The 13898-nt window shown below is 48.9% G+C and overlaps 1 protein-coding gene across 1 annotated transcript in view; it reads left to right on the forward strand.

The window, feature by feature from the left end:
* The window catches only part of ALOX5 (arachidonate 5-lipoxygenase), a 93289-nt gene extending 80112 nt beyond the window's left edge, over window positions 1-13177 (forward strand). The window contains exons 9-14 of the mRNA XM_029061713.2: window positions 1363-1449; window positions 1612-1790; window positions 4897-5018; window positions 8915-9015; window positions 11270-11440; window positions 12581-13177. Coding sequence (XP_028917546.1) covers window positions 1363-1449; window positions 1612-1790; window positions 4897-5018; window positions 8915-9015; window positions 11270-11440; window positions 12581-12760 — 840 coding nt within the window. The 3' untranslated portion in view covers window positions 12761-13177. The remainder of the gene's footprint in view (window positions 1-1362; window positions 1450-1611; window positions 1791-4896; window positions 5019-8914; window positions 9016-11269; window positions 11441-12580) is intronic.
* The last annotated feature ends 721 nt before the right edge of the window (window positions 13178-13898 follow it).

The raw sequence follows: 13898 nt of genomic DNA on the forward strand, positions 1-13898 counted from the left end.
CGGATTATGCGCCTCAGTAAGGGGGTTGGATCGTAGGATACATTAATCCACCTCTGCTGTATGACTTTGGACAAGTCACTTGACTTCTCTGTGCCTCATGTCATCTGCAAAATGGGGAGAAAGACTGTGGGACATGGACTGTGTCCAACCTGATTATCTAGTATCTACCCCAGCATTTAGTACAGTGCCTGGCACATAGTATGCACTCAACAGATACCATAAAAAATTAACCCAGAGACTTATGTGCAATTATGTAAGATCATAATAATAATAATAATTGTGGTAGTTGTTTAGCACTTATTATGTGCCAGGCAAGTCAGGTTGGACACAGTTTAGTTTACAGTCTAAATCCCCATTTTACAGATGAGGAAACTGAGGCACAGAGAAGTGAAGTGATTTGCCCAAGGTCACACAGCAGACAAGTGGTGGAGCTGAGATTAGAATCCAGGTCCTTCTGACTCTCAGGCCCGGGTTCTATCCACTAGGCTACTTTGCTTCTCTATTCCAGATCTATTTCAGAACCAGCCCAAATGTGGTGACTGAGCCCAGCTGGAAAGCTAAAGTCACCCTGTAAATCCCTCCACTACTCACTACTTCCACCATCCCTCCATCATGATGTCACCCTCTTCTTTCCTTTTATCCCTCTTTCCGCCTTGAAGCCCTGCCTGTCAAAGCCAGTCACAGCCATGGAAACAAGCTCAGGGACATACCAAAGTGTGCCGGCAGTGGGGCGAGAGGGTGACACAGCCCTTCTCCAGTCCACAAGGACCCCTGGCCCACTCCTGCCCTTGTTCCTGAAGCTTTGGTTGGAGAGGGAAGGTTGGGGAGATGGCATGGAAGGGGTGGGGAACTGCGGTGGTGCTGATAGAGGCCACCATGCCTGCAGTAACAATTGTGACCATGATTAAGGTTCCAGCCATGAAAAAAAAATTGGAATGAGAAAGAGCCAGGAGAGCCAGGAGGAACTAGGAGACAGAAAGTTTGGGGTACAGAAGGTTGTTGGGAACAGAGGAGCGGGATGGGGGCGGGGCATGAGGCAGGGTTGGGGAGGGCAGTGACTTCCGTGCAGTGGTTGGACAAAATATCCAGTTGTAAATATACAAGTGGCGTGGGACGTACGCTCGGTTTGCATACACTGCCCGATGGTCGTAACCTGGGGTATGTCTGGATTGGCTAAGGCATTAAAGTTTTGTTCCCCGATATCCCGGGGGCATCCAGCGAGTGCCATGGATCTGTTGGAGTTGGCCTAATAAGGTGCGCCATCGATGTTACCTGGAGACTGGCGCCCGATTGGCACATCTGGGCATTGCCATGACCCAGTGTCCCCGCATCGAACCCCATTCCCGTTTCTCTTCTCATCAGCTCCTGGTTGCTCATGTGAGGTTCACCATAGCCATCAACACCAAAGCCCGAGAGCAGCTCATCTGTGAATGCGGCCTCTTTGACAAGGTGAGGCCTTCCACCCCCTCCCCTGCTCTACCTGCTGGCCCGTAGGCCAGATGCCCAGTGGGAGATGGATATGGGGGAGGAGAGAACCTCCAGGGAGCCAAGGAGCTGACAGCAGAGGAAGACCCCTCTCCCCCAGCTAAAGTGTTCTTTCTCCTGCCGAAGGCCAATGCCACCGGGGGTGGCGGACATGTCCAGATGGTTCAGCGGGCCATGAAGGAGTTGACCTACAAGTCCCTGTGCTTCCCAGAAGCCATCAAAGCCCAGGGGATGGAGAGCAAAGAGGAGATCCCATATTATTTCTATCGGGACGACGGACTCAAGGTCTGGGAGGCCATACGGAGGTGAGCTCTGCTCAGGAAATCATCGGAGAATGATGTAGTTTCTCTCCTTCTTTGACTCCTCTCAGTCCTGTCAGGATCCCCATCGTGGATCCTCCATTGGATTCCACCGAGTTCCCAGGCCAGGGCTGCGAAAGAGAGCAGAGACAGGCCCTCAAATCTCGAACCTCGTAGAGTACCTTAAGGAGGGAAACTGAGGCATCGGGAGCTAGCGGTGGGCCAGGTCACCGGCAAGGTCGAGGGACCATTCAAGGTATGCAGGCCCCTGCGCTAGGCACTGTAGGAAGTTCCAAAGGAAAGAGGGTCATTCTACCCCAGACTTGTGTTTCCCTGAATGGTGGGGCAGGAACAATACAGACCACAAAGAGAAATACAGGTGTGCAAAATTCAAGGGAGCCTACCATCACTGGTATTTGTTGAGTGCCTGATATGCGTAGAGCACTGTATTAAGCACCTGGGAGAGTATGAGAGTACAAAAAGGAGCTTACAATCCACTGCAAGAAAAATTACAGGAAGGGGAAGCAACGGTGTATAAAGATATATATGTAAGTGCTGTGGTGACGGGGTGAATATCAAAGTGCTCATGGAGTATGGATACAAATCAATCAATTCCATTTATTGAGCACTTACTATGTGCAGAACATTGTACTAACTGCTTGGGAGAATACAACAGAATTAGCAGACTCATTCCCTGCCCATAATGAGGTTACAATCTAGAGGGGGCTGGGGATGGAGTGAATATCAAATGTCCAAAGGTCACAGATTGAAATGCATTCATTCATCCATTCAGTCGTATTTATCGAGTGCTTACTGTGAGCACTGTACTAGGCACTTGGAAAGTACAATTCAGCAACAAAGAGAGAAAGTCCCTACCCACAACATGCTCACAGTATAAAAGGGGAGAGACAGGCATCAAAACAAGTAAACAGGCATCAATAGCATCAATATAAATAAACAGAATTATAGATATATGCATATAATTAATAAAAATAAATATAATTATAATTATTGCTTAATACATAAGTCCCTACCCACAACATGCTCACAGTATAAAAGGGGAGAGACAGGCATCAAAACAAGTAAACAGGCATCAATAGCATCAATATAAATAAACAGAATTATAGATATATGCATATAATTAATAAAAATAAATATAATTATAATTATTGCTAAATACATATATACAAAGGTGCTGTGGGGTGAGGAGAGGGGGTAGAGCAAAGAGAGTGGGGAGGGGCAATGACGAGGGGAGAGGATCAGAGGGAAAGGGGGGCTTAGCCTGGGAAGGCCTCCTGGAGGTGGTGAGCTTTTGGGGCTTTGCAGGGGGAAGTGTGTTAGTTTGGCATAGAAGGGAGAGCGAGCAGAAGAAAAGAGGGCTTAATCCAGGAAGGTCTCTTGGAGGAGGAGATGTGCCCTTAGTAATGCTTTGAAGATGGAGACAATAATGGTCTGGCATATAAGGGGGTGGGGAGGGAATTCCAGGCTAGGGGGAGGATGTGGGAAAGGGGACAGCGGTGAGATAGACAAGATCAGGGCACAGTGAGTAAGCCGGCACTGGAGGAGTGGAGTGTGCAGGCCGGGCTGTAGTAGGAAATTACTGAGGTGAAGGATGGGGTGAGCAGATTGAATGCTTTAAAGCCAATGGTAAGAAGTTGCTGTTTGATGCAGAAGTGGATGGGCAGCCACTGGAGGTTCTGGAGGAGTGGGGAAACACGGACTGAATGTCTCTGTTGATGTGTGGTTCATACAACTGAGTGAAGTATGGATGGGAGTGGGGAGAGCCAGGAGGCAGGGAAGTCAGTGAGGAGACAGATGCAGTAGTCAAGGCGGAATAGAATAAGTGCTTGGATCAGCATAGGAGCAGTTTGGATGGAGAGGAAAGGGCGGGTTTTAGTGATGTTGTGAAGGTGGAACCGACAGGTTTTGGAGACAGATTGAACCTGTAGGTGGAATGAGAGTTAAGTCAACAAGGCCGAAGCTACGGGTTTGTGAGGTAGGGAGGATAGGGTGTTATCTAATGCCTAGGTGACACAGAGAGGAGGAAGAATAGAGGTTCACCTTGAAAGGCTTCCTGGAGGAGGGCTTTGAAGTTGGGGAGAACAGTGGTCTCTCCACTCTGTCCTAATTTCCCCTATCTGCCCTACCCTCCACATAAACTAGGCATTTGACTGTGAAACCCTTAAACACTTTGATTTATTCAAACTGATGTCTGTCACCCTCTACAGACTTTAAGCTCATTATGGGCAGGGAATGTGTCTGCTAATTCAGTTGCACTGTACTCTCCCAAGCACTTAGAACAGTGTTCTCTATGTAGTAGACACTCAATAAATAAAATTGAATAATTGATTGGTACTCACCCCAACCCCACAGAATTTCTGTCCAAATCCTTATACTCTCCCATTCCCCATCTTTTATAATAACAACAATCGTGGTATTTGTTAAGCACTTACTATATGTCAAGCACTATTCTGAGCACTGGGTTAGACACAAACTAATCAGGTTGGACACAGTCCCTGACCCACATGGGAGTCACAGCCTTAATTCCCATTTGACAGATGAGGAAACTGAGGCCCAGAGAAGTGACTTGCCTAAGGTCACACAACATACGAGCGCCAGAGCCAGGATTAGAGCCCAGGTTCTTCTGACTCCCAGGCCTGTGGATACACTAGGCCATGCTGCTTCTGTCTTTCTCCCTCTGAAGACTGTAAGCTCCTGGTAGGCAGAAGTTGTCTCTACCAACTATATTATATTGCACTTTTCCCCAGCATCTAGTCCAGCTCTCTGCACACAGTAAGCACTCAAAAAATGCCACTGATTTACTGACAAAGGGTAAGAGCGTGAACGACAGGAAGACAGCAGTGTTCCAGACCTTGGGCAGGTTGCTTCACTTCTCTGGGTTTCAGTTCCCTCATCTGTAAAATGGGGATTGAGACCGTGAGCCCCACGTAGGACCGGGACTGCGTCCAAACCGATTTGCTCGTATCCACTCCAGCACTTACAGTGCCTGGCACATAGTAAGTGCTCAACAAATGCCATCATCATCAGTCAGTCAGCGGGGGCGGAGTCAGAGGGGCTTGGCTGGGGTGTCCTAACTCTGCTCCCTCTACAGCTTCACAACAGATGTGGTGGAGATCTACTATGAGAGCGACGAGGTGGTGGTTGAGGACGTGGAACTCCAGGCCTTTGTGAACGACGTCTTCCTCTACGGCATGAGGGGTAGCAAGGCTTCCGGTATGGGGCCTTTGCCCACTCGTTCCTGATCCTCCCCACCTCTTGCCGGCTCATTCCCTACCTCGTGCCCTCTCATTCCCCATCCGCCCCATATCCTTCCTGCTCAATCGCGGTTCTCCCCACTCCTTTTGGGCCTTCCACCTACTTCCCATTTGTTCTCGGTCCTCCCCACCTCCTGCTCTCTCATTTCCTGTCCTCCCCACATCCTTCCCGCTCATTCCTGGTACTCCCCACCTACTTCCCATTTGTTCCCAGTCTTCCCCACCTCCTGCCCGCTCATTTCCTGTCTGCCCTACATCCTGCCCGCAAGCCCTGGCCCCTCCTCTCTGCTGTTGCGCTTCTCTCCCCCACTTCCTGGCACAGATAGAGGCCCCTGGTATCCCGCCGGCCCGTGGCTCAGTGGAAAGAGCATGGGCTTTGGAGTCAGGGCTCATGAGTTCGAATCCCAGCTCTGCCACTTGTCGGCTGTGTGACTGTGGGCAAGTCACTTAACTTCTCTGTGCCTCAGTTCCCTCATCTGTAAAATGGGGATTAAGACTGTGAGCCCCACGTGGGACAACCTGATTCCCCTATGTCAAACCCAGCGCTTAGAACAGTGCTCGGCACATAGTAAGCGCTTAACAAATACCAACATTACTATTATTATTATTACCTCTGCCCTTCCACTCCTGCTCCCACGTCAGGGGTCCGGCTGCCACCTCCAGAAAGGCTCCCATCCATCTATCCCGTCTATCTATTGAGCCACTACCATGGACGGTGGACCGAGAGCTCAGGAGACTTCGCTGGAGTTAAAAAGGCTCCCACAGGGATATCATGATCTAATGGGCTATTCTAATCTAAAGAGTTTACCATCTCTGGTTTGGCTTCCTGTTTTACAAGCCCGTAGTCTAGACATTATCCTCAACTCATCTCTCTCATTCAATCCCTATATTCAATCAATCACTAAATCCTGTCGGTTCAACCTTCACAGCTTCGCTAAAATCTACCCCTTCCTCACCATTCAAACTGCTATCATGTTAAGCCAAGCATTTATTCTATCCTGCCTTGATTAGTCTATCAGCCTCCTTTGCTGGCCTCCCTGCCTCCTGTCTCTCCCCACTCCGGTCCATACTTCACTCTGTTGTCCGGATCATTTTTCTACAAAAACGTTCAGTCCATGTTTCCCCTCTCCTCAAGAACCTCCAGTGGTTGCCCATCCACCTCTGCATCAAACAGAAACTCCTCACCTTTGGTTTTAAAGCACTCAATCACCTTGCCCCCTCCAATCTCACCTCATTGCTCTCCTACTACAAACCAGCCCACTCCTATCCTCTACTGCCATTCTACTCACCGTACCTCAGTCTCATCTATTTCATTGCTGACTTCTTGCATACATCCTGCCTCTGGCCTGGAATGCTCTCCCTCTTTGTATCTTACGGACAATTACTCTCCTCACCTTCAAGGTGAATCTCCTCCAAGAGGCCTTCCATTCATTCATTCATTCCATCGTATTTTTTGAGTGCTTACTCTATGCAAAGCACTGTACTAAGTACTTGGGAGAGTACAACAACAAACAGGCATATTACCTGCCTACAACAAGTTCACAGTCTAGAGGTGGAGAAAGACAATAATATGCATACGTAAATTAATTAATAAATATATTACAGATATATACATATATGTGCCTCATTTCCTCTTTTCCCACTCCCTTCTATGTCACTTTGTTTCCTTTACTCACAGTCCTCCCCAGCCCCACAGGACTTTTGTACATATCCATAATTCATTCATTTATATTAATGTCTTTCTACCCCTCTAGACTGCAAATTTGTTGTGGGCAGGGAACATGTCTATCAGCTCTGTTATATTGTTATATTGTGCTCTCCCAAGCTCTTAGGCATTTATCAGGCATTTATGTCTCCAAAGCCTCTTCTCATCAGTAATAAGCACTTGGTACAATGCTCTGCATATAGTAAACTTTCCATCAATACAATTAATTGATTGATCTGTAATTTATTTTAATGTCTGTCTTGCCCACCAGATTATAACTCTGTAGGGGCAGGGACCATGTCTTCATACTCTTGAATTGTACTCAAGTGACAGAGAAGCAACATGGCCTAGTGGAAAGAGCCCGGGCTTGGGAGTCAGAGGTCATGGGTTCTAATCCCGACTCCGCCACATATCAGATGTGGGATTTTAGTCAAGTCACTTCGCTTCTCTGTGCCTCGGTTATCTCACCTGTAAAATGGGGATGAAGACTGTGAGCCTCACGTGGGACTGGGACTCTATCCAACTCGATTTCCTTATGTCTACTCCAGTGCTTAGAACAGTGCTCAGCAGAAAGTCAACGCTTAACAAATGCCATCATTATCATTTGCACTGCTCAAAGTAAGCATTAAATAAATACCATTAATTGACTGATTGGTTGGACATAGTTCCTGCCCCACAATTTAAGGGGAGAGGAAGCAAAGGTATATAATTATGGTATTTAAGTGCTTACTATATGCCAAGCGCTATACCAAACGCTGGGGTGGACTCAAGCAAATCAGGTTGGATAGAGTCCCTGTCCCCGTGGGGCTCAGTCTCAATCCACATTTTGCAGATGAGGTAACTGAGTCACAGAGAAGTGACGTGATTTGCCCAGGGTCACACAGCAGACAAGTGGCTGAGCTGGGATTAGAACCCATGACCTTCTGACTCCCAGGCCCGTGCTCTATTCACTACACCATGCTGCTCTTATCCCCATTTTACAGATGCAGAAATTGAGGCATAAAGGAGTTATTTGATTCACTCAAGTTTATACAGAAGGCAAGTAGTGGATCTGGGATTAGACTTGGGTCTTCTGGTGTGCTGTTTCACCCCCTGACCCTGAAGGAAAGTGAGCAATTTCCAGAGAGGTCATGTATATGCCCCCTCAGGTATGAGCCCACAGTTGCTACCCACTAATCTCTTTCCACATGGGATGCTAAATTTGAGGCTTCCTGGGTCAGTGTTCCGCTGACCTTTTGGGCAACCTTGGGTAAGCCACAGCCTCTCTGTGCCTCACTTTCCTCATCTGTAAAACAGGGTTTAACAAGTCTACCTCTTCCTATTCCAGGGAGTTATTGTGAGAATGAGCATGACCTAGTGGAAAGAGTAGGAGAGCGAGGAGATCTGGGTTCTAACCTCACATCTGCCACAGCATGCTGTGTGATTTTAGGCAATTCACTGAACCTCTCTGAATCTCCATTTCCATATCAAGAAAGTGTGGCGCACGCCCAGGACCCCAGCTCGATCCCCATTTAAGCACAGTGTTTGCCTCATGAGGTGGCTGCAAATTCAACATTGAATGGGCTAAAAGAGGAGGTGGAGAGTTATCAATCAGTCAATTCATGGTATTTATTGAGCACTTATGGTGTCTGGTGCACTGTGTTAAATTCTTCAGTATAATATAGTAGACAGACTCTTGTTCTCAAGGAGTTCACAGTCCAGGGCCAGCATGGGTTATGCCAGGACTTAGCACAGAGTTTGGGCACATAGCTTATCATAGAGAAGCAGCGTGGCTCAGTGGAAAGAGACCGGGCTTGGGAGCCAAAGGTCATGGGTTCGAATCCTGGCTCTGCCACTTGTCAGCTGTGTGACTGTGGGCAAGTCACTTAACTTCTCTGTGCCTCAGTTACCTCATCTGTAAAATGGGGATTAACTGTGAGCCTCACGTGGGACAACCTGATTACCCTGTATCTACCCCAGTGCTTAGAACAGTGCTCGGCACATAGTAAGCGCTTAACAAATACCAACATTATCATTATTATCATCAATGGTATTTGAGTGCTTACTGTGTGCAGAGGACTGTACAAAGCCCTTGTTATTGAGGAGAAACAGCTTTGGAGAAATAAATACCTGTTATAGAGTCCCTTTTCATGTCTATGTCCCATTCACAGGCTTTCCCAAGTCCATAAAGACCAGAGAGAAACTCTCCGAATACCTGACCGTGGTGATCTTCACAGCTTCAGCCCAGCATGCGGCAGTGAACTTCGGACAGGTGCTGTTCCGGGGCGAGGCAGATGCACTTCTGGAGCCAAGGGGGATGGTGGAGCTGGGCATTTCCCTTTCTGAAGTGGGCAGGGGTGTGGGCAGACTCCTTCAGTGAGAGTGGGTAAGCAGTAGCAGCAGGTGCCCGGGCTTAGGCCTGGCAGATGGAGGGAGGGAGTTGTGTGGTGCCCCTCCCTGCCCTGGTAGGGTTCAGCTGCCACCTACCCAGAAACCAAGAGCCCCCCATTGGATGACACACAGTGGCCAGCATCCCCCAATACAGCTGTTTCTCCTCCCAGTTTCCCCAGTCAGTCAATGGTATTAATTGGTGACTTACTGTGTGCAGAGCACTGTACTAAGCACTTGGGAGAACACAATATAAAAATATAATAATAATAATAATGTTAGTATTTGTTAAGCGCTTACTATGTGCAGAGCACTGTTCTAAGTGCTGGGGTAGATACAGGGTAATCACGTTGTCCCACTTGAGGCTCGCAGTCTTCATCCCCATTTTACAGATGAGGGAACTGAGGCACAGATAAGTTAAGTGACTTGCCCACAGCCGACAAGTGGTAGAGCCGGGATTCGAACCCATGACCTCTGACTCCCAAGCCCGGGCTCTTTTCCCTGAGCCATGCTGCTTCTCTATAAAAGACACATTCCTTGCCCACAAAGTAAAGGGGGTGACAGACATGAATTCATTCATTCAATCGTATCTATTGAGTGTATACTGTGTGCAGAGCACTGTAATAATAATGGCGTTTGTTAAGCACTTATTATGTGCCAAGCACTGTTCGAAGCACTGACTAAACACTTGGGAGAGCACAATACAGTGATAGACTCAGTCCCTGCCCTCAACAGGCTTGCAGTCTAGAAGGGGGAAGACAGACATCATATAAATAAATAAAATTATGGATATGTACATGGGTGGTGTGGGGCTGGGAGGAGGGAGCAAGTCAGGGTGATGCAGAAGGGAGTGGGAGAAGAGGAAAGAGAAGCTTAGTTAGGGAAGGCCTCTTGGAGGAGATGTGCCTTCAATAAGGCTTTGAAGCGGGGGAGAGTAATTGACTGTCAGGTTTGAGGAAGGCGGGTGTTCCAGACCAGAGGCAGGACGTGGGCTAGGTGTTGGTGGTGAGACAGGCAAGATCGAGTCACAATGAGAAAGTTAGCATTTGACAGATCTAGACGTAAGTGTGTGGGGTTGGATCGGGGGTGATGAATAAAGGGAGTAAGTTTTCCCGGTGGCGTTGGCGGGTTCCACTCACTCCAGCTTTCCACCCACCACTATGGTGGGGTCTGCTCAAGCTGGCTGGGGGGCAGCGCGGGGGCAAGGGAACCCATCACCCCGGCCGTGACCCCCTTGAAGTGCAGCACCTGCCTCAACCAGGTGGCTGGATATCAAGCAGGCCAAAAGAGGAAGTGGAGAGCTATCACCCAGGCGATCAATGGTATTTATTGAGCGCTTACCGGGTGAGCTCTTACGTGTGCTGAGCACTGAGGTAAGTACTTGTAAGAGTGCAGTGCAGTAGAGTTAGTGGAAATGATCCCTGTCCCCAAGCAGCTTACTATTCAGGGCAGCTCAGGTTACTCAGCTCCGAAAGGAGGTTGCAGGGTCTGTGCCCCCTTGAGTCTTCCCCAGCAGACTCCACTGCCTGCTGGGCCTCAACTGTCCTGCCGGAGGTGGAGGCTGGGGGTGGCTGACAATGGGGAGAACCTGGATAGGATTAGGATGGAGGGGAGAGCGTGGATTGGAAGCTGACGATGGAGAGACCGGATGGGAGACTGACAAAAAGGAGATTATGGATGGGAGGCTGGCGGAGGGGAGACCGTGACAATGGGGAGACTGGCTGGGGGGCTGAAAGCAGAGTTCTGGCCCCTCTGGGCAAATCCAGTGAAGGGATCGGGTCACTGTCCATTGGGCTTTCAAGCTTGGGAGGGACCAGCCTCAGCTAGGTGGACTGAGGTGGGCCACCAGAGAAAATGTCCTCCCAGCAGAGGACAGTGAATGATGAGGTGGGACCCTGAGGTCCTCCCAGTGGCAGGGCCAAGGGGTCTCTGTTGGCTTTGTGTCTGCTGGACTGGGCTTCCACCGGGCACAGGGTCTGGTGGGTTTGACTTTGAAGTCTTCACTCAGCATGGTGGGTAGAGGGAGGTGGGGGATGATAAGCCTTGGGGAAGGAGTGGTGGTGACAGTAGGGGCCGCGGGAGGCCGCAGGGCCTGGCCTCGGATGTGCCCGGCTTGATTGCGTGTCTCCCCAGAGCAGTACGACTGGTGCTCCTGGATTCCCAATGCCCCCCCGACCATGCGGGCCCCTCCGCCCACCACCAAGGGCGAGGTGACCATCGAGCGGATCGTGGAGACCCTACCCGACCGCGGACGCTCCTGCTGGCACCTGGGCGCCGTCTGGGCCCTCAGCCAATTCCAGGAAAATGAAGTCAGTCCCTGCGGCGGGCGGGAGGCGGGCGGTCCTGGAGGCACTGGTCTGAGGTGGGAGGGGGCACGGGGTGGCAACAGGGGGCCAAGGGGAGGATGAAACAGAGTAAGACCCTCAGGAAGAGGTGAACTGAGAAACCTGAGCCCTATAGGACTCAACTGTTTCCTCCGCTCACTGGCCACTGCTTCAGGGAACGGGTGATAGATGGGTTGTCTTTAGTAAGCAAATCATTTCTTCTTCTTATTATCATTATCATCACCATCATCATTATTATTTGTGGTATTTGTTAAAGCACTATGTGTCAAACACTGTTCTAAATGCTAGGGTAGATACAAGTAAATTAGGTTGGACACAGTCCCTGTCCCGTATGGGGCTCACAGTCTAAGTATTATTACAGTTGTTGTCATATTAAGCACTTACTGGGTGTTAAGCACTGTTCTAAGTGTTGTGATAGATACAAGTAAATTAGGTTGAACACAGTCCCTGTCCTGTATGGGGCTCACAGTTTAAGTATTATTACAGTTGTACTGGGTGTTAAGCACTGTTTTAAGTGTTGTGATAGATACAAGTAAATCAGGTTGAACACAGTCCCTGTCCCGTATGGGGCTCACAGTCTAAGTATTATTATCATTCTTCTTATTGCTGTTGTTGCTGTTGTATTTATTAAGTGCTTACTGGGTGTCAAGCATTGATCTAAGTGCTGGGGTAGATAGAAGTTAATCAGGTTGAACATAGTCCCCGTCCCATATGGGGCTCACAGCCTAAGTCAGAGGGAGAACAGGCTTTGATTCAGGCACTTGGCCTTTTTTAATGGCCAGTCCTGAGGGGTTTTAGTGTGTTGTCCATCTAGCTCTGAAGCGATTGGGAAATTTTCCCAGTCACCCCGACCCACTCCAAAAAGATGGGTTCTAAGGGCCATCAGGACTATTCCCACAGACATGTTCCCAGGACTCCAGCTGCCAATGGGTAGTGGACTTTGGGGGAGACTGGATCTGCAGAGACCATCTCAGGGCGGTGGGGTGGGCCGGGGGTGGCCGGCGGGGGCCTCTAGAGGGTTCTAAGGATCTTGAGGACGGGCAGAGGGTCTCCAGCCACCCGCAGAGCGCTGCCTTTTCTGTCTTGGCCGCCTTGGGCCTCCAGCTCTTCCTTGGCATCTACCCCGAGGAGCATTTCATCGAGAAGCCCGTGAAGGAAGCCATGGCCAAATTTCGCAAGAACCTGGATGTCATCGTCGGGACCATCGCCGAGAGGAACAAGAACAAAAAGCTGCCCTATTACTACCTGTCTCCGGACCGGATTCCCAACAGCGTGGCCATCTGAGCTCCCGCCTCGCCCAAGCTCTGCCCCAAGAATGGCTTTCTCAGAGAGGTTGGTTGGAGTTAGGAGGCATACAGCCTTTTTGCAGTTATCCAAGCGAGAGAAAACCCCAGATAGGGCTCAACTCAAACCACAGATAATCGAGAGACCTGCACCAGTTAGGGTATGCCAGTGTGTTGCCTATAAGCATTTTCTATGCAGAATCCAATATTCTCTATGTCTTGTTCAAATAGCAAATGGAAAACTGCAATGAGAATATAGTTTTGTATCAGATGTGTTCTAGAATAAGGCAGTGTAACTGCAAAAGCAAGCAAAGCATTGTTTTTTTAAATCACCTACGTCGCGATCTGCTGTTTTGAAAATCTTGGATGACTTTCTTACTTGTATTTATATTGTGTTCATAAAAGGAACATACTCTCATTTTGACTTGGTCTTTCATTATTCCGAGAGCACCGTAGTTGGGGTAATGGGAGATAGGGGGATTAAATAATGATGATGATGATGGTAATGGTACTATGTGTCAAGCACTGTTCTAAACACTGGGGTAGATAATAATAATTGTGGTATTTGTTAAGCGCTTACTATTGGGGTGGATATAAGCAAATCAGGTTGGACACAGTCCCTTGTCTCACATGGGGCTCAATTGGGAAGCAGTGTGGCTCCGTGGAAAGAGCCCAGGCTCGGGAGTCAAAGGTCATGAGTTTTAATCCCGGCTCTGCCACTTGTCAAATGTGTGACTTTGGGGAAGTCACTTCACTTCTCTGTGCCTCAGTTACCTCATCTGTAAAATGGGGATTAACACTATGAGCCCCATGTGGGACAACTTGATCACCTTGTATCCTCCCCAGCGCTTAGAACAGTGCTTTGCACATAGTAAGCGCTTAACAAATACCATCCTAAATTAATTAATTAATCCCCATTTTACAGATGAGGTCACTGAAGCACAGAGAAGTTAAGTGACTTGCCCAAGGTCACGCAGCAGAGAAGTGGCAGAGCTGGAATTAGAACCCATGACCTCTGACAAGCTAATCAGGTTGGACACAGTCCCTGTCCCACATGGGGCTCACAGTCTTCCCATTTTACAGATGAGGTAACTGAGGCCCAGAGAAGTGAAGTGGCTTGCCCAAAGATGCACAGCAGA

This window comes from Ornithorhynchus anatinus, chromosome 3, assembly GCF_004115215.2.
Source record: "Ornithorhynchus anatinus isolate Pmale09 chromosome 3, mOrnAna1.pri.v4, whole genome shotgun sequence".
Classification (NCBI taxonomy): domain Eukaryota; kingdom Metazoa; phylum Chordata; class Mammalia; order Monotremata; family Ornithorhynchidae; genus Ornithorhynchus; species Ornithorhynchus anatinus.